Raw genomic sequence first — 20,736 nt, forward strand, 5'->3', positions numbered from 1 at the left:
GGACCTACTGTATAGCACAGGGAACTATATGCAATATCTTGTATTGATAATCTATAATGGAAAAGAATCGGAAAAAGAATAGATATATATATTTGTATAACTGAATCACTTTGCTGTATACTGAAACATTGTTTTAAATCAACTATAATTTAAAATTAATTATTTTTAAAAAATAAGATAGTTTGAATCCCAGGAATTCATGTAAAATGGCATTCATATGATTAGAAAAGGATATAAAATAGGCTTATTATAGTAATTACATTACTTTGTGTTCCTTTACTTATTAGATACCAAATGATATCAAATGACCATTTGCCAGTTGTCAGTGTTATATTTCTTAAGAGTACCAAGTTTTATAAAACTATAGTTGACCTGATCAGAGTGTGGAAAACACGAGGTTGGGAAGGAAACAATTAAAATAACAGTAAATACATATTTTTAAATAATAGTAAATACAATTTCTGGATGGCATCTTCTTTGAAATAAATTTTCTTCTTTCAAAAGTTTTTAAGCCAGCCCTTACTGGCTTAAAATCCATTGTCTTTTGTACTTTCATTCTCCTTTATTTTTTTTTCTTATAAGTCTTGACAAAAATATTACAGCAACCTGGCCTTTTCACAAATTCATATGGTATTGAAAGGGACATTCCTTTCCTTGCATCAGGACTACCAGGATTGGTCTTCAAACCACACATTGAGATTGTGGAGCATAACAGATCTTCTCTCTCTGATTTACACATCTATGATTGGTACCCTTTAGTTATATGAAATCACTTGTGATGCTTGTTAAATGCAGATTCCTGGGCCTTGCCCTAGAAATTCTGGCCCATCAAGTCTGAGAGGGAGTCGAGGCATCTGTATTTTTAACAGGTGCAGCAAGTGATTTTGATGCAGGTATTTGAGGACCACAGTGTGAGAAATATTGGTCTAAGGAAAAAGGGAGCAGTAACTGTTGAATCACTCACAGAGCTTTTAAAGGTAGGTATTTAGGCTCACTCCTGGAGATTCTGAGTTGGTGTATCTGGGCTGAGCTGATTTCGATGCTTGCTCTTCCTTAGGTATTAATTGTTTAAGGAGGCATGTGAAAAACTTACCTTGGGCTTTTAAACTTGGGGGTACAAATGTAAAACTGAGTTGTTATAAAACCAAAGCTGCCAAGGGATTGCATGTGTATGTAAATTTATTTATGCCTTATTAGATCATAAATTATTGCTATTTTACTTTTTTGTATCATTGCTTCCTATGGCAATAGTTAGAACAATCAGCTGTTCAAACAGAACTAGAGAAAGAAAAGCAAGCCCTCAAGAATGCACTCGGAAAAGCCCAGCTCTCAGAAGAAAAGGAACAAGAAAATAGTGAGCTCCGCACCCAACTTAAACAGCTGCAGGTAGAGACTTATTGGCTCCCAATACATTCTTATATGGGACACCCAAAGATGTTGCCATCTTTATGTCAGACACTTCACAACCTGCTCTTACATGTAGTAAGCTACTTGAGTTATTAGAAAAAAGGAATTCTGGATGGGATAGTACCGTAGCCTCTGTTGTGATCATTTTAAGATTATTAATATGCATATCCTTTGTGTTATTATGGTGCTAAGAGATAGAGGCAGTGTCGATAGTAAACAGAGAACACTAGGTAAACTCATGGGGGACAGCAGTACCTTGCATTTCCGCTGGAAGCGGCATTGTTACCAGACTGAGCTAAAATTATCAGATTGATGCATTCTTCTTCCACTGAAATATCTTTGCAATTATCCAGGAATTTAACTAGAATGAGATGCAGTAGAACTTCTTAATTGTAAAGTTTTCAATCTCCTTCTCAGAAGGAATGTCATTAAAAATGCAGCCATTTTACATTTATGAGAGTTTTCTTTGGCAGACTATTTTTATAGCTATTGTCACAATAATCTGCCCAACAAACTGCCCGAGAAGCAGGTGGACAGGATTTTCCAGGTAATTAAATGCTCTCGAAGAGGACACATGTCTGAACAAACAAGTATCTGGATCAACATGCAGGTTTCCAGATCTGTGAGGTCAGGGGTCACTTAGCTGACCGAGGTGGCAGCTGTTATACTTCACCAGAAATCAAGGGGCAGAGTTATTGTGGTTTGGGGGAAGGCTCCAAAAATGCATGTACGGGGGTTTGTGACAAATAAGACTAAACTCACCCAAATTCTCTCTCTCTTCTTGCAATGCCTTGAATATTTTTTTCTCAAAGTTTAAGAAAATCTAGTTACCTAGAATTTAATTTTTACTGCTATCATTTCAGCTTCTGAAGTAAATATAAAAGATATACATATTTTCCATTCCTGTGTGTGTTGTGTGTATATATTGGGTGTTCACTGGATTATTATTTTTTATTTTTACCTTGGAAATTTTCAAATAATCACAAAATCAGAGAGAAGATAGCCTTATGCCCTTTTGTTTACTCAGCTTAAACAATTGTCAACATTCTGCTGTTCTTATTTCAGTTAATCCACATTTTTTTTTTGCTGGAATATTTTAAAGAAAATCTCATACATCTTTATTTCAACCATAAACACTTCAGTACACATCTATTAAAGAAAAGGACTTCAGGGGTCTCTCTCCAAGGTAGAAATTGAGGTCAGCTTTCCAGAATGCTGGTCCATGCTGTAAGACTCTCTTAGTTGGAACTAGGTCCTTTGGTTACTTGGCCTACTGACCTCCTGGTGCGGAGTACAAGTTAAACTCACTCTACATTTATCTTTGTCAGAAATCATTTAGTTGCAGTGAACCAAAACCTACTAACTCTAGCTCAAGGAAGGAGACAGGCAGCTTGCTGGTGACCAGAGTGCTCTGTTAACCTTCCAGGGCCTGTGCGGCTCTCATTTCTCTCTCTCTGTCTCCCTGGGCATTGCATTTGGCCCAGCATCAACCCCAGCCCCGAGCTGACATAACTTTACGGGTCTAGCTCTCATACAGACTTGCTGGACTGGATCTTGGTTCACATTTTGGAGAGGGAGAGAACTTGTTTTCTGGCTAATCAGTGGATTGGCTGTCCTTGGGTCAGATCACCTGTGGCCAGGATTAGAAAGTAGTGCAAATATGGGTGCCTCAGGGCAAAGGGCAAGGACGGTTTATGGATAAGAGACTCCAGGTGGATAGGCACGTTCATTGCAATGCTAATTCTCCAATTTAGTTAACAGTGTTAAAAAAAAACAAAACAAAAAACCTAATGTTATACCAAGTTTGAAGAAAATCACTTAAGTAGAATATAGGTATTCAGGGGAATATAGTCAGTAGCTTAGGACATAGAACTATTTTTCTGTACAATTTAGGGAAATTTTAGCAGTTTCTTTTTACTTAAAAGAGATACTGTCTGGATTTAATTCTGGGGTCTAGATATATTCATTAGTTTCTTAGTGAAAATATCCTAGCATATAACAAATACTCCCACAGAGAATTGTAAGCTATTAGAGAACTTCAGTATTAGATGTTCCATTTTTCAGTTGATTGGCAGATAAAGCTGAGTATTATGGGAAGGTGTTTTTGTTTTTGTTTTTTCTAAGTTTGAATTATGTATATTCTCAAGCATATACAAAAATAGAATACTAAAATGAATCCTTATGTATATATCACTCATCTTCAACAGTTTCAACACATGGACTATCTTCATCTATAACACATGGCCAGTCTTATTTCATCTATAATACCCTCCACACCTCACCCCTCACACTTGTTCACACACTGAATTATTTTGAAGTAAATCCAAAACATCTGATTTTATCTGTAAATACTGTACTATTGTATGTATCTCTAAAAAATAAGGCTTTAAAAAAGAAGCATAGGGTAGTTCCCTGGTGGCCTAGTGGTTATTAGGATTCCGAGCTTTCACTGCTATGGCCCGGCTTCAGTCTCTGGTCAGGGAACTGTGATCCCACAAGCCACGCAGCATGGCCAGAAAAAAAAAAAGAGGCATAAACATGGATACTGTCGTTACACCTTAAAATTACAATAACTCCCTAATATCGTCAAATACCTTAAGTATACAAAATGTTCAAATTATAAATTTTTTAGAAGTGTTATGTTGGAATCAGAATCCAAATAAGGTGCACACATTGCATTTGGTTGACTTGACTCTTGTGTCCTGTAATCTATAGTCCTGCTCTTTTTTTTCTCTTTGTTACATACTAAAGAAAACCAGGTCTTTGTCCTGTAGAGTTTCCCATAGTCTAGATTTTGCTGGTTGCATCCCCATGGCATTGATTAACATGTTCTTATGTCACATATGGAGGCTTATTTAGATTCAAGTTATTTACTCTTTGGCAAGGAGACAGTCTTAGGTAGTGTTCATACGTACTTCTTTTTTGCATCACATCAGGACACATCATAATGCCTGTTTGTGTCTTTTGTGACTTCGGATTAATCAATAGATTCAGATATTGTCGGCCATAGTGCAAAGGGTTTTTAAAAAATTGGTAAAGGGAGTTGACTGGACTGTTATATGGTAAATAGTATGGGCTGTGTGTGTGTATTTGGGTGTATTTTTTATTTTGTTTTGGTAATTTTTACCCCTCTCCATTTTACCCCCCTCCACAGGATGACAATAACCTGTTAAAACAGCAACTTAAAGATTTCCAGAATCACCTTAACCACGTAGTTGATGGTTTGATTCGTCCAGAAGAAGTGGCAGCTCGCGTAGATGAGCTAAGGAGAAAACTGAAATCAGGAACTGGGGAGATGAGGTAATGGAAAGTCAAGACCTCCAGGTAGAGAGTGGGCTGAGTTGTGAATGTGGGGTTCAGTGATGAAATCACCTTTCCAACTACTGTTAATGGCTGAGTTCTTTTGTAAGGTTTCCCTTTTCCCTTATCATATTACCATGATTGATACACAGATTGCTTAATTCAAGTTGTCTGTCACTGATTTTTTTAATCTTTTATACTTTTTGGTATTTAATTTAAAAAACACAAAGGTTTTACGAGTAACTCATTCTTGAAAGCTTACTGCAGATGGTCAGGAAGTAGAGTCACATTATGCATTTTAAATAGAAAACAAATATCAAAAGAAAACTGAGGCTAATTTGAATATATGAAATGGCCATTTATTCTTTGAACACACATTGTTAGCCTGACAGGAGCCTGTGCTTTCAGAGTGGCAACAGTCATTTAATAAAACAATGATTTGCACTCAGGAGGTGCACAGTAATTTGCTACGGATTGACACCAGTCCCATTCCTCACAACTCCTTTTACTTCTGCACTAATGTTACCGGCATGTTTGCACCCAGCATCCAGCATCAAAAATAAAATGTCACACTTATACCATCTTTCTTTTTCCCCCCTTACCAGAATCCATAGTCCTTCAGATGTCTTAGGGAAAAGTCTCGCTGATTTGCAGAAACAGTTCAGTGAAATCCTTACACGTTCCCAGTGGGAAAAAGAGGAAGCTCAAGTGAGAGAGCGAAAACTCCAAGAGGAAGTGGCTCTGCATCAGGAGAAGCTGGCCAGCGGACAAGAAGAGTTCAGGCAGGCCTGTGAGAGAGCCCTTGAAGCAAGAGTAAGAGAAGGGCAAGAGGCAGCTAGAGGGAAGTGTTTAGAAAACATTCATATTTTCCAGCAAATTACAGTGCTTCCTTTCTCGTGTAAATAGAGTGTAGGGAATTCCTGGGTGGTCCAGTGGTTAAGATTCCTTGCTTTCACTGCCCAGGGCCAGGGTTCCATCCCTGGTTGGGGAACTAAGATCCCACAAGCGGCACAGCCAAAACAAAAGAAAGAAAAGAGTGTCTGTTATGTAGATTATACCTTAATAAAGTATACCTTTATAAGGTATACTTTATTAAGGTATAATTAATAAAGGTATAATTTTTTTAAATACAGTGTAATTGTTGTTAGTTTCACTCCTAATAAGTCAAACTAGGTGTGACTAAAATTCAACTCTAAATGTGGTTACTGATGTCAAAGTCAGGCTTCTTTGTGAGACTGTGTTTTCCTTCTTTTGGAAACAAGTGAGAGATGTTTCTTAATGTGCAAGTAGATAATACAACATCGCTAGAGTGTAGTATAGTGCCAGAATCTGAGTTTTTGATGTAATTATTTTAATGATGAGGCAAACATTAAAATGGATCCTAGAGAACCGTTGTGATAAAGCCATCCCCAGTAACTCATTAGCACAGCATTTTGTTTTACTCTTTAGTAAAACGAAATATAATTCTCTAGAAGGTTTTTATTTTGCTCAAAACATATTTTGCTTAAAAATCATCTTTGAAACTTGATTTCCTCACAGACTAATTTTGACAAGAGGCAACACAAAGCAAGAATTCAGCAGTTAGAGAATGAAATTCACTATTTACAAGAAAATCTAAAAAGTATGGAGGAAATCCAAGGCCTTACAGATCTCCAACTTCAGGAAGCTGATGAAGAGAAGCAGAGAATTCTGGCCCAACTCCAAGAGTTAGAGAAGAAGGTGGGCAAGACTGGGAAAGAGACATATGAGTCCCCACTGCCAGGGTCCTGCTCCCAGCAATGGGGCAGCTGAGAGGGGTGTGATCCACGGTCACCTCTGGCTGCATTGCTGGCCCAGAGGTGGACCTGACCTAGGTAGACCTAGATGCATGTCATCGAATCAAGAGCCTGAGACAAGGGTGCCATGCTAGATGGAAGCAAGAGAATTGGGATGTAAAGAGTGACTGGAGGGTCAGTTAGGTGGGGCTTAAATGCTATTGGGATGAGTCATGCTGACAGGTTTTCAACCTTCTTGATAATCCCAGTGCATTAACCCCACCTTTTCTGTGTGTTAGGCTTTCCTGTCTTTACTTTCTTCCTTGTCCAACTTAAATTCCATGGTCTCCCATTATCGCTATTTTTTGCAAGTATCCTCAAATCCCTTGCTCTTTTCTCCTATCTTCTATGACAAAACTGCAGCTATCTGCTTTCTTTAGCCCTGCACCTGTGGCTAAGTATTCCTGAAGGAAAGAGTCACCCATCCAGGCATAGCGGTAACACTATAAATGTTAGCCAGCCTCAAATGGGCAGCATTACCCTTTTCTCTGGTAAGCTCACTCCCTTGCTGCACTGTTTCATACCTTCTCACGTCTCACACGTACCCTCTCCCTTCTCCCAGCCCCAGTGAATGACTTGCTTGATGCTTCACTGAGAACCCATCAGTTCCCAAGTATTATTGAGTCTGCCTCCAAAATCTCTCTGGAATATTTGCACTTTGTCCTTCTCCAGTGCCACCACCCTCATCCAGCCATCATCTCACTTCTGGACGACTGCTGTGGCCACCTGACAGTCCCCCACTTCCACTCATGACCTGCTCCACAGAGCAGCCGACACGCTCTTCCAAAAACGTGAATAGGCTCTTGTCAGTCCCTTCCCATCTCCCCTTCTCTCCAGCAGCTTCTGTTGTCTTTAGGATAAGGACAGAAATTCTTCAGCCTCTGAGCCCCTGCATGATTTGCCTCTGTTGAGCTCTCTCCTTTTCTTACCGTGCTGCTTCTTTCAGTTCCTGAGACTTCCCAAGTGCTGTCTTCCCTCCTGGCCATTCCTTCTCCTGGACCATGTCCCTCCACCGTTCTTCTTCCTGAAAGCCCTCCCCCCACCAAGCTAGGTCTCCCCTGCTGGCATCTCACATAGTACCTTGTTCTGTCCCTCGACAGCAGTGATCACAGTGTTAGTTACACACTTGTCTGAGTGTTTGTTTAATACGCGTCTCTCACAAGCTCCTCAAGCGCAGCAGCCAAGTCTGTTTTGTTTACCACCATATGCCCAGTGCCTGACTCCATGATCACAAGGGGCAGGCCCATCGCTTGGTGATGGTGCCAAGAAATGTTTCTCCAACAAATGAATGGATTTATGATCACGAAGATTCTTGACTAAGTATACTGATTTCATTCTAAGTTATCATACAGCTTTGAGATGTTATTTATTTATTCACTCAGGAGCACCTGCTGAGTACTAGGTATGGTTCTAGGCATGGGGTGTGTGAACAGAGTCCCTGCCCTATGGGGCTCATGTCTTAATTCATTGCTACCAAATGATTCATCTCTTTAATTAGTGTTTCTTTTATTTCAGAAGAAACTTGAAGATGCCAAATCTCAGGCACAGTTTCTTGGTTTAGATAAAGAACTGAAGACACTAAAGAAAGCTGTGGCCGCCTCTGATAAGCTGGCCACAGCTGAGCTCACCACTGCCAAAGACCAGCTCAAGTCCCTTCATGGAACCGTTATGAAAATTAACCAGGAGCGCGCAGAGGTGAGTCCCCACGTACAGAACAAGTTTCCACCAGGGCTGCCCCTGTCAAAAAACATAGCAACTTGTATTACTGATCTTTTGTTATAGACTTTGGCTCTTTTATAAACCACCATAAAGTTGTCTGTTCCTCTTCAGACCTGAAGATTGTATTTCCCCCGTCACAACCCTGCCATGGGTCCTGTACTCTATTGAGTCCCAAAGGAGCCATCAAATGAAACGTGCTATCCTTACCTCAAAGTGTAGGGGTCTGCTTAGGGAGGTACCTATCAATACACATCTGAACAGAGGTCTTCAAGGCTTGCTGTATAATCCTTCTGAACCTCAACCTTTTGTCTTTGTCATCTTGTGCAGTCTGATGTCACTTCACAGGGTTATTATGACTCCTGACTGAGATAAGTCTGTTATAGCCTTTATAAGATGCAAATGCTTATGAGATTAAGACAGTAAATCATAGGAGGGAAAATCTAACCATGGGGGTCCACAGAGACACCAGTCATGGAAGACTGTAGAACAGAGAAGAAAAAATTAGTCCTTGCTCTTTCTGATGCAGAACCCTGCCCACTTGGCCCCCAAAGAGTGCCAGAGTGAGCTGCCAAATCATAGGAACAGCACAGATAAGGTGGGACTTGGCACTACGTGTGCATGGGGTAGCCAGGCGGGCGATCTGATGAAAGCAGAGGACTCAGTCAGAGGAAGAAAGAAATAAAGAGGGCAGCCCGCAATAGCAGTGGTGCCTTTCTCACACCTCCGTCCCAGTAGGAGCTGCAGGAAACAGAGAGGTTCAGCAGAAAGGCAGCGCAAGCCGCCAGGGATCTGACCCGAGCAGAAGCGGAGATCGAACTCCTGCAGAATCTCCTCAGGGATAAAGAGGAGCAGGTCAGTGCTGGTACCCCCATGAGACCGCTTCCTTATTGGGTACTTATCAGTTCCTAAAAGATTGAATTACTGTAGGCGACATCTCAAAGAATTTTGAGGTACAGCCAATAGTCAATCAGTACTTGATTCTCTGCTGTGTGCCAGGCATTGCATGGTTTAAATGTAAGGAGTAATGCAGTTTCTCATTAGTAAAGTATAAGTAAAAAATTATAGAATTATAATCTTACTGCAAGGAGACGTGCATCTGGGAAAGAATATTCATTGGCAACTTTGTATATGTGATTTTTTAATAGTTTCGAATTGAGATGGAGAAAGTAGAGGTAGGCACCAGAGGAGCAAACTCACAGGTGCTAGAAATTGAAAAACTGAATGAGACCATGGAGAGACAAAGGAAAGAGATCTCAAGACTGCGGAATTTACTAGACCTCACCGGGGCTGGTAAGGTATTGGGCTTTGATTTTGGTAGTGGTTTTGTAGTTCTAAAATTAAATCATCGTGTTTGTTTTTTACCTTTAGCAAATTTATTTAACTGTTACAGATCAATTCCATGCTCGATTTATAGAGCTGTGATAATTAGCTTAATAAATAAAGCACTTTTTAAAATGTAAGTAAGTGCAGTATCAAGGGACTTGATTACAAAGAGAGATTTATTTTTGTATTTTCAAAAGAAATAATGTTTACAAATCTGTTCTTTCTCTGGCTCACTTTATAAATGAACAGCAGTAGAATATGTCTGTCCTCTTTAAGTGTCAATAAAAATTTATTACCAAAGGGCAGGCTGAACGGCAGCTTTGAGGAACTGATAAAAGTCATTCGCTCTTGTGGAAGCACTTTTGTATTTTGAGAGAGAGAGGAAGTAGATGATTTCATACCCAACTTCACAGAATGGCTTTCCTTTTACAGATAACAGAGGAGGCTTTGAAAATGTTTTGGAAGAAATTGCTGAACTCCGACATGAAGTTTCTTATCAGAATGATTACATCAGCAGCATGGCAGATCCTTTCAAAAGACGAGGCTATTGGTACTTTATGCCACCACCATCATCATCAAAAGTAGGAAGTCTGTGGTGCTGGGAATATATACTAAATTTTCTTTAAGAAAGTGTGATGGTGTTGCCTTCCCTAAATCTGTGATCAGGTCTCAAGAACAACATATCTAGGCTAAGCCATGCATTGAGGTTCTTAAGTACTTTGTGCTGTATGAGATGGAAATAGGGCATTCCCAAGGAATGTGGCAGTTGCCCACTCATGCTCAGGTGGTATGTGTGGGGTCCGGGTCCCTGAACAAGGATCCTATAAGGGTGGATAAAGTGACTTGAGCCCAGAGAGCCTTTTGAAAATGGCAGTAGAATTATAGAGTCTCAGACAGAAAAATAGGCACCTGGATTGCATTTCCTTTTAACACATTCATTCAGTACTTACTGAGGTCTAGGTCAAGTACAAGGCTTTGGTGGGGAACCATGATGAATCATATAGCCCCTGCTCTCAAAGAGCTCATGGGCTGGTGGGGAAGACAAGCACACCAATGTAATTACAAAACAGTGACACGCATGTGACAACAGACTGGACTTCCGTGCCCCAGTTGCAGAGAAATGTTAAAGATTTATCTCATGGGGATGTTTAGGGAAGAAGGCTTCACAAACAGGGGCTTGAAGTCAGCACTTAGCAACCCTCAAAGGATGGGCTTTCAGGAGGGAGGGAACAGCTTGTGAGGAAGAGGAGAGTTGGCTTAGCCCCTTGTGGGGCTGGAGGGCTGGATGGGAACAGTGAAAGGTGAAACAGGAAACATAGATTGGGGTCATGCTTTTTTTTTTTTTTTTTAAAAAAAGGGCCTCAAAATCCCTTGCACTTAGTTATGTAGGCCTTGGGAAACTGCAGTTGAGTGTGCTATGATCAGAGCTGTAGTTTAGGAAGAATAATCAGGTGGAGTGTGGAGGCTAGACTTATAGTGGGTGAACTCTGTGTGGGGCTGTTTGAACTTGTTCGGGTGAAGGATGGAAGAAGCCAGAGCCAGAGCAGTGGAGCTAGAGCCGAGATGGATTGAGGGGTGTTCAGGGAGCAAAATGTCAGGGCTTGCAGCCTGAATGTGGGAAGGAAGGAGAGGACTGTAAGTGGCTGTTATCCAAAGCAGAGGGGCTGGGCAACATCCTGCTAGAATCAGCTGACAACAGCAGTCAGGAGAAGCAGCTCCCACACGCTAGGATCCCCGGGCCGTTCAGACTTAATCAGAACCCCGAAAAGCAGAATCTGAAATCCTCCTCCCAGAAATCTAAAGGAAGCCAGACATCCGTGTCACAGCCAGGGCTGCAGGTGGAAGCAGTATAGGTTAGAGCAAAACATTGTAAGCCTGAGCTGGATGAGGGTTTGGAGGGTCGACTTACAACTGAAAGGAGAGGGAGAGTAACAGAGTAGAGCTCTAAAGCCACTCCAAGCTCCTGGCACAACAGGAGACTAATATCCCAGCTTGCCTTGAAAGCTCCTGTTTCCTTGATCTTAGTTGCTGGGCCATCAAGGACTAAGCAAAAGAAGAGAAACCACCGGGAAAGATGAGTACGGGAGACGGGAGGCTGACACCCATGCAGGTTATATAACCACGTAATCACGTCTCGTTTCTGCCTGTGAAAAATGAGAATTACGATATATGAAAAGAAACCAGTTCTTTCTCAACTTTGCTCTAGACTTTGACATTTCTCCACATCAGCCTTTTTATTTGTTAAGAGATAGTATGCTCTGCTGTCATTTATTTTAGGTTTCCAGCCACAGTTCCCAGGCCACCAAGGACTCTGGTGTCGGCCTAAAGTATGCAGCCTCAACTCCTGTTAGAAAACCATGGCAGGATGGGAAGGAAGGCAGTGCACCTCCACCTGCTTCAGGATACTGGGTTTATTCTCCCATCAGGAGTGGGTTACATAAATCATGTTCAAATAGAGGTAAGTTACATCAGGGAAGTTGCATTTCTCTTGCCTGTTTAATGACCTTTTATTGGTTCCCTGAAATCCATAAGACACAGTCCAGACTCCTTAGCTTGCTCTGCAAGGCCCTCTGTGACCTGGTCTTGGCCAACGACCTCTTGTCTCACCTTCCATCACTCTCCCACATGTCAGCCATACCCACTGCCTGCCACATTGCTCACACTTCCATGCTTTGAACCCTCTGTTCAGAATGTCCTGCTTCCTCCTTTCTCTCCCAAACCTATTCCTACTCATCCTTCTGCAAGACCCAGGTCCTCAAACAACACTCCTTTTCTGGACCCTTCCTCCTCCCTGCCTTTCCTGGCAGGCTGAGCGGCATCTTCACCTCCACTCCTGGAACATGGCAGTTTACAACCTCGTTTTGTGGCACTAATTAGCTCGACTGAAATGAAATGTTACAGGTCTGTCTTCCAGAGCTCCAGGGGGAAGAGTCAGACCTGGGGTAAATCCTGGCTCTTTCACTAAGTAACTGTGTCATCCTAGGGGAATTATTTAGCCGCTCTGAGACTGTTAATCTGTAAAATGGGAATATTACCTTCTGAGAATTTGTTCATTCAGGAACTATTTATTGAGTGCCTGCTGTGTGCTAGGTTTTCTTCATCAGTGGGAAAAAAAAAACCTAGTTCCTGCTTATAGAGGAGATAAGTAAGAGAACCAACACCTGAGAGAGGCTTTGTATCCTGATAGTGGTAAAGCTGGGAGCTGTGGGATCTCACAGCAGTTCTCTGTTGGTCTTTTACGTAGCACAAAGCAGGCACCCAAATGTTGCTGAATGAATGAATGAATGAATGAATGAAGATGGAAAAAAAACAACAGATAGGTATAAGAAAAACTCAAGGGACTTCCCTGGTGGCACAGTGGTTAGGAATCCACCTTCCAGTGCAGGGGACATGGGTTCGATCCCTGGTCCGGGAAGACCCACGTGCCACGGAGCAGCTAAGCCCGTGTGCCACAACTACTGAAGCCTGCGGGCCCTAGGGCCTGAGTGCCGCAACTACTGAGCCCACATGCTGCAACTACTGAAGCCCGTGCGCCTAGAGCCCGTGCTCTGCAGCAAGAGAAGCCACCGCAGTGAGAAGCCCGCACACCACAACGAAGAGTAGCCCCCGCTCACTGCAACTAGAGAAAGCCCGCGCACAGCAACGAAGACCCAATGCAACCAAAAATAAATTTTAAATTAAAAAAAAATAATAAAGTTCATTCGTTTAAAAAAAAAGGAAAAACTCAAGTTCACCTGGTGAAAATAATTTGCATCCCTGTTTGATCCACTTTTCAAAACTGCTTTTGACCTTTTTTACAGAATTTTATTTTTACATCTCTGGTATCTTGGCCTAAAAGCTGCTGTCCTCTACTGAACATGTTTACCTAGTGAGCCATGGGAATAAAACGCTCTTCTGTTTTTTTGTTTCAAGATGCAGACAGTGGAGGAGATAGCCAGGAAGAGAGCGAGCTGGATGACCAAGAGGACCGCCCATTTGTGCCTCCTCCTGGATACATGATGTATACTGTGTTTCCCGATGGTTCTCCTGTACCCCAGGGCATGGCCCTGTATGCACCACCTCCTCCCTTGCCCAACAACAGCCGACCTCTCACCCCTGGCACTGTTGTTTATGGCCCGCCTCCCGCTGGGGCCCCCATCATATATGGGCCTCCACCCCCCAGCTTCTCCATCCCCCTCATCCCAATGGGCGTGCTGCACTGCAATGTCCCGGAGCACCATAACTTAGTAAGTGGAAAGACACAAGACCCCTATCCACACCGCTTCCATGGGAGACTGAGTACGGTTATATACTTAACGAGTCGACCTACTTATGCATGGATTATATCCCAAAAGTGTGTTTGTAAGGCTGATGTTTAGAACTGAGCAAGCATCCTCTTATTAAAACACTGTTCTGGACGGGAGTTAGGGTACCAGGCCATTCTACGAACCTGGTTTAACCATTTTATAACAAAAATGCTTTCAGTCCAGAAAAGAGCCATTTTTAGAAAGCTTTTTATATATTTTTCTATTGACAAGTATTATATTAATTTGTATGTATAGGTATATTCACATACTAGTGCCTGTACCTGTACATACAGATATTATGTGTGCTTGTGTATGAACACATGTAAGAGCAGCATACAGTAAGGTTTTGGAGGGGGTTATCTCTGGGTGGTGAAATTAATTTTTATTCTTTCTTTCTTTTCATAGTTCTTAACTTATTGTGTGCGTAATTTTGTGTCCTGTTTTTCCCACTTAATGTTACAAGCATTTTCCCCATGGTTTTTACAAGCGTTTTTAAGCAGTATTTTAATGAATGCATAACATTTCTTTATTTATAGGCTGTGTAGTTCATTTAACTGTGTATAAATTTTTACTGTATTTCATATTTTCCTCTAGGCTAAATTCTGAGAAATGATTACTTCCTAATCACTAGCTTCCTTTATAACTTTTTTGCTTTAAAGAAATAAAATGCATTACAAGGACCTCCTTCAAACTTAAGGCACCTGGAGCTCTTTATTTTTTCCTTTTCCTCTCAGAAGATTGAGAGGAAGATAAAGGACTAGGATACCTGGGTGCCAAGCCACCAGCCCCATTTTAGTAGGTCAGACTAGTTTCAGAGGGACTGTGGATATTTACATGGTTAAAAATGGTAGTTACTCGTGTTATCCTGCAGTTTTTCAGTGCACACTGTTTTTATAGCAATTCTGTTGGTTCTTTTACCCTCCACCAGTACCCGGCTGTTCCTGTAGTTTCCCAGGTGTGCCTTTATACCTCCCTACATTTGCACATTATTTCTTCAGCATAGTTGTTTCCTGTTTCATTTATTCTTGAAAACCAGGCAGAACACTACTTCCTCTAGACATCCTTCTCAGCCAACTCCTCTCCCATGTGTGCAGAGGAGGGAGACACCTCTGTCTGTGTCTTCTGCTAGATGCTGAACTCTGGAGCCAGATATTATCCATAGGAGGTGCTTGGTGACTATTTATCAGCCATAGCTGGACTGATGGAAGAGTCGTACAATCTGTTGGTCCATCAGTTTCATCTATGGCATGTGAAGAAATTGGCTTGACTTAATTTTTCTTTTCATACTGAAGTCTTAGAAGCTACCACTATTATCAGGTCAAAGATACCACTTTAATCACTGTTAATTTCAGTTTTTGGCAGGAAAAAGGGGAAACATCATATGATATTTCAGTATTGCATTTTTTTCTTTGTCCAGGAGAATGAAGTTTCTAGATTGGAAGACGTAATACAGCATTTAAAATCAAAGAAACAGGAACAGTGGATGAGAGTATCCAAGCAGCAGTGTGAGAAAGAAATAGAAGAACTGCATCATAATATTGATGATCTTTTGCAAGAGAAGAGAGACTTAGAGCACGAAGTAGAAGAATTGCATAGAACCATTCAGAAACATCAACAGCGAAAGTAATTATTAGCCATTTTATCTTTATAATTCAGATGAATATGATATTGGTTCATTAAGGTAACCTAAATCAGTGTTGTCCAATAGAACTTTCTGTGATCTTGGGAATGTTCTAGATCAGTACTATCCAAAACAGTAGCCTTAGCCACATGTGGCTATTGAGTACTTGAAATGTAGCTAATAGAACTGAGGAACAGAATTTAATTTAATTTAATAGCCACGTGGTGATTATCATATGGGATAGTACAAGTCTAAGTTCTTTTGGCCAATAATCCATATCAGCTCCTCTTGTAGTCCCTCTTGGAGAATGGCACAACCGCCACCCCTCCCCGGTTACCCTGGCTGAAAACATGCTGGGTGTCCTCAACACCTGCCTTTCCCTCACTCCCCCAGGCATCCAGCTGCTTTCCAAGTCCCACTGACTCTATACACAAAGAGCTCTCAAACTGGTCCCCTTCTTTCGTCTCCACTGCCCTGGCCTTTAGTCATCCTCATTCCTAGGTCAGGCCTTCCAGGTCTAGTGTCTTTCTCTCCATCCCACCCTCGACATGGCTGCAGACATAACTGTGCACGCTCCCCTGTGTCTCTCATTCCCACCAGCAAACATACTGCCCTCCAAGATCTGAACCCTACCTCTCTCTTTTATCCTTCTCTCCCACACGGTACTTACTCTAGCCCTACACTTTGCTGTGGTTTCCCTGAGCACCACGTTTTCTCCTGCCTCCCCACCTTTGCACATGCTGTCCTTTGCCTGAAATGGCTTCCCGACCTGCCCCCCACCTAACTCCAGTGTGTCTTTCCAGATGAAGGTTAGGGATCCCCTCTGACAGAAAAGCTTTCTCATCTCAGGCTCCCACAGTTTGGAGTTGGCAACCTTGGGCGTAGTGTTGTTCAGACCATGTTGTAAGATACCCAGAAGGGCAGTAGCGGGGCCTCCCTCTCTGTGCCCCAGCATCTGGCATAGGGTCCGTTAGCTAATGCTTGTATCTGCTGCGTGGGTCAGTTATGTAGAAGCCCATCTTCTGCACTAGACCATGAATTATGACAGTTCCCCAGTTTTTGTCCCTTAAGCCAGACTGGCCCAGGTACCAGGGTTGGGGGGAGACCTGTGGAGTACATGAGGTGAGTGAGATATGGTCTCTGCCTTCTAGGAGCAAACGCAAGAGTGACTGATAGACCTGGCAGGGAAAACCAAGGGTCATACCGAGAGAAGGTTGGGACTAGATGTTTGAAGGCTTGGGGGATGGTTATTTCATTTTTGTAGGTGTATATGGGGGAGGTGAAGTTTTTTGAGGGGGGTGTAGTGCAGTGGGAGAACCACTTCTTTTCCTAGTTATAAAAGTATAATAAATGATCATTTTAGGGAATTTGGATAACACAAAAATGTTCAAAGAAGAATTAATCTGTTAATATGTTGATGAATTTATTTTCAAGTTTTTCTGTCAATAATAGTCCCATTTTCAAATAATTTTGACTTTAGCCTTGAGTTACCAAGTCCTGTGTTACTCTTTCTGATTTGTCAAATATTGTCACCATAATTTTACTCTAGTAGAAACTTAGGATAGTTTTGAGGGAATGGATGATTATTGAGGCAGTGGTTTGTTTTATTTTTATACCACAGAAGAAGTGAAGTATCAGCATTGTCTTGACCAAGTGCTGATGAAAAAATAATCTTTATATTTAAAAGGACAAAACAACTGCCTCATACATTATACATATTATCCACTTATTGTCAACAGTATGCCATGTTGAGTAAAAAGGTAAGCATAGACATTGAACTTAATCAGATGTAGCTGTCTGTCCAGTCCCTTCTCATATAAAATTAGAAAATCATTGTGCATCTTTTTATCATTAGGCTACAAGTATCTATATTGTCACATTTAAAATCTCTTGATGAGTGTGTATATATGATTTTTTTAGAGACTTCATTGATGGAAATGTTGAGAGTCTTATGAATGAACTAGAAATAGAAAAATCACTCAGGCACCATGAAGATATTGTAGATGAAACTGAGTGCATTGAGAAGACCCTCCTGAAACGTCGAGCAGAGCTCAGGGAGGCTGACCGACTGCTGGCGGAAGCTGAGAGTGAACTTTCACGCACAACCGAGAAAGTATGTGCTGTTGTGCTTGGGGTGAGGCGGCTTGCTGGCTTGCTGGCTTGCTGCCGTCGGCGGCGGCAGGAAGGGTTAGAAAGAAAACGTGAAGAGCAAAGTGGTCCAAGTCAGGCTGTGCTCTGCTAGTTAAGGAGCTGTGAGGATTTGGGCAAGTTGCTAAAGTCCCCGAGCTTTGCTTTCCTCCTCTGTAAATTCAGGCTAAGAAAACCTAGGCTGTTCAGTATGAATTAAATGAAGTATAATTAACCTAGTATAATTAACCTAGATTATACTAATTAACCTAGATTATACTAATTATACTAGAATTAACCTAGTATAATTCAGTATGAATTAAATGAAGTAGCATATTTAAAGCTCCTGAAAGTCATTTAGTTCCTAACACACCCCACCTCCTTATCCTGTGTGTGTCTTTTAAAAATCATTCGGGCTGTGATATCTGTGTTTATTAAATAGGTCAATCTTATATTCTTATAACAATGGACCTCGCAAGACTCTTATTCTTACTTTGTTCTCCAAGTTGATAGTAAGATAAAATCAAATATTTTTTGGCCTGAGGTAGTATTTTTAAGACTGAAACACAGAGGAAGTTGGGAAGGAAAAGGGACTACCTTTTATGAGCCCCTGCTGTGGCCACACATTGGCTATTTTATAAATACCACTTCATTTAACCTTCCTGGCAGCGTTGTAAGATGGTCATTAGCCCAGTTCACACATGTAGCTCAGAGGCTGGTCTAGCCCAGGGTCACACAGCTAAAGTTCTGACTCACCAAGAGAGCTTTAGATGGGAATTCCAGGATTAAAAACAAAAGTCCCGAATCCATATGGGCCACATCAGGAACTACTATTTTTATATTGTTATTTCAACATGGATCAATTTAAATGAATAGAAATCTATTACCCAGGAACTGAAATGAAGGATTTATTAAAGAAATTCTGTGAGTGATGGCTTTAATAAGAATGGAAAAGTGTCCTCATCTCTTTTCAGGTGATCAGTTCCCTCTTCTGTCACATGTTAGATTACTGTGAGAGAAAATAGGTGTGAGCAGGACCAAAGAAAAATGCATCACTGGTGTATAAAAGAAAATTGCTGAGACTGGTAGTTGGCAGAGATAGTAAGTGAACCGAGACTAATAAGCTCGTCCTCCTTCATCCTCCCAAAATGACTCAGGGAAGCAGCTTGCTAAAAAGGAAGAGGAAAGGAGAAAGTGCTGGATTTTGTAAGGAATGTGCCAGACTTGTTAAAACCTGATGTACAAGGGGCTAAAAAACTACTTAGAGGGGGCTTCCCTGCTGGCGCAGTGGTTGAGAATCTGCCTGCCAATGCAGGGGACGCGGGTTCGAGCCCTGGTCTGGGAAGATCCCACATGCCGCGGAGCAACTAGGCCCGTGAGCCACAGTTACTGAGACGGCGCGTCTGGAGCCTGTGCTCCACAACAAGAGAGGCCGCGATAGTGAGAGGCCCGCACACCGCGATGAAGAGTGGCCCCCGCTTGCCACAACTAGAGGAAGCCCTCGCACAGAAACGAAGACCCAACACAGCCATAAATAAATTAAAAAAAAAAAAAACTACTTAGAGACGTGGCTGGCTTTCTGTAGTGTGTAGTGAGTTCTGTCCAATGCTTTGCTGATGAATCTGGTAGAAACCAGCTATCCGAAGTGGAAAGAAGTGTGGTGAAATATCTAGCTCTCTGGGAGCTGGCCAAACCCTCTTGCATCCACACGGGGTATTTACTAGACGAGCTTCACATACAGATGCCTCTGACTTGAGTGCAACTGCAACACGCAGTGTTTTGGCAGAAAAGTGAGTCACTGCTCAACCAAGTGCAAACCATACTCTTTTTGGACCTCTCGTGACATTTTTAAGCCTCTTATTTTAGACAGAAAAAGAAACCAAGGTGACAAAAAAAAAAAAATGATGTTTTTGCCAAATCATATATAGGAAGATTTTTAAATACTTCAAAAGTATTAAATATTTGTGTTTCTCAGCCATAATTAAATCATCCTTCGATTAATGGGGTTTTACTTAACAAGATAATATCTAGAGTAAAGGAAGAATCTTTATGTGGAGGGAATATTGGTAAAATCACTTCCTTACCACTTAATTGGGTAGATATTTATTTGTTCACTTTTTTCTTCTCTTTTTGAAATTTCTTTTTTTCCTTTTTTTTTGGTTGTTGTTTTGGGGTAGATATTTTTATTTATTTATTTATTTATTTATTTATGGCTGTGTTGGGTCTTTGTTTCTGTGCGAGGGCTTTCTCTAATTGCGGCAAGTGGGGGCCACTCTTCATCGCGGTGCGCGGGCCCTCTCACCATCGCGGCCTCTCCTGTTGCAGAGCACAGGCTCCAAACGCGCAGGCTCAGTAATTGTGGCTCACGGGCCTAGTTGCTCCGCGGCATGTGGGATCTTCCCAGACCAGGGCTCGAACCCGTGTCCCCTGCATTGGCAGGCAGACTCTCAACTACTGCGCCACCAGGGAAGCCCCTGGGGTAGATATTTTTAAGTGAAAAAAATAACATATAATAACATTACAGATTATTTTTAAATAAAACATCATCCACCATCTCACCACCCTCAAATGACGATTTTTGTTTTTGCACAGCCTTTCTGTCTTTGTTGACAAGATAGATTTCTATAGTTGCTCTTACAGTGCTTATACCATTTAACATTTTTTTTCAGCCAACATTTTATCATTAACATTCTTCTATGTTACTACATTGTCATATTATTTTAAAGACTGCACAGTATTCCATTGTGTTGATGCATTATCACTTACTGAATCGATTGTTTGTCAAGTCTTATATTATTTCAGTATACAATGAGCAGTTTTGTGTAATAGTTCTTCTGAATTCTTTTTTGAGAATTGGAGAGTCAAAGTGAATGAACATTTTTATCAGTCTTTCTGTATTGTCTTGTTTTCCAAGAGCTGTGCCAATTTACGATACCAATAGCCGTGAGAGAGTATTGTGACTGAATTGCTTTTAACGACAGTTTCTTTTCTAGACAAAAAATGCTGTTGAAAAATTCACTGATGCCAGAAGAAATTTATTGCAAACTGAGAAAGATGCTGAGGAGTTAGAAAGGAGAGCTCAGGAAACTGCTGTTAACCTTGTCAAAGCCGATCAGCAGCTCAGGTAGGTGGACTCCCT

At 41.4% G+C, this 20,736-nt stretch overlaps 1 protein-coding gene across 10 annotated transcripts in view; it reads left to right on the top strand.

The window, feature by feature from the left end:
* Window positions 1–20,736, top strand: part of CNTRL (centriolin) — an 88,760-nt gene that overhangs the window by 45,487 nt on the left and 22,537 nt on the right. For 9 of the 10 annotated variants that reach the window (XM_082402181.1, XM_082402190.1, XM_082402186.1 and 6 more), the window contains 13 exons: window positions 1,252–1,386; window positions 4,562–4,707; window positions 5,313–5,520; window positions 6,247–6,426; window positions 8,037–8,216; window positions 8,976–9,092; window positions 9,386–9,530; window positions 9,996–10,144; window positions 11,841–12,021; window positions 13,476–13,789; window positions 15,267–15,472; window positions 17,391–17,583; window positions 20,591–20,721. In XM_082402181.1, the coding sequence (XP_082258307.1) occupies window positions 1,252–1,386; window positions 4,562–4,707; window positions 5,313–5,520; window positions 6,247–6,426; window positions 8,037–8,216; window positions 8,976–9,092; window positions 9,386–9,530; window positions 9,996–10,144; window positions 11,841–12,021; window positions 13,476–13,789; window positions 15,267–15,472; window positions 17,391–17,583; window positions 20,591–20,721 (2,285 nt within the window). The remainder of the gene's footprint in view (window positions 1–1,251; window positions 1,387–4,561; window positions 4,708–5,312; window positions 5,521–6,246; window positions 6,427–8,036; window positions 8,217–8,975; window positions 9,093–9,385; window positions 9,531–9,995; window positions 10,145–11,840; window positions 12,022–13,475; window positions 13,790–15,266; window positions 15,473–17,390; window positions 17,584–20,590; window positions 20,722–20,736) is intronic. The other variant, XM_082402191.1, reaches the window with a different exon arrangement.

The sequence above is a fragment of the Balaenoptera borealis genome, assembly GCF_965194805.1.
Source record: "Balaenoptera borealis genome assembly, chromosome: 8".
Taxonomy (NCBI): domain Eukaryota; kingdom Metazoa; phylum Chordata; class Mammalia; order Artiodactyla; family Balaenopteridae; genus Balaenoptera; species Balaenoptera borealis.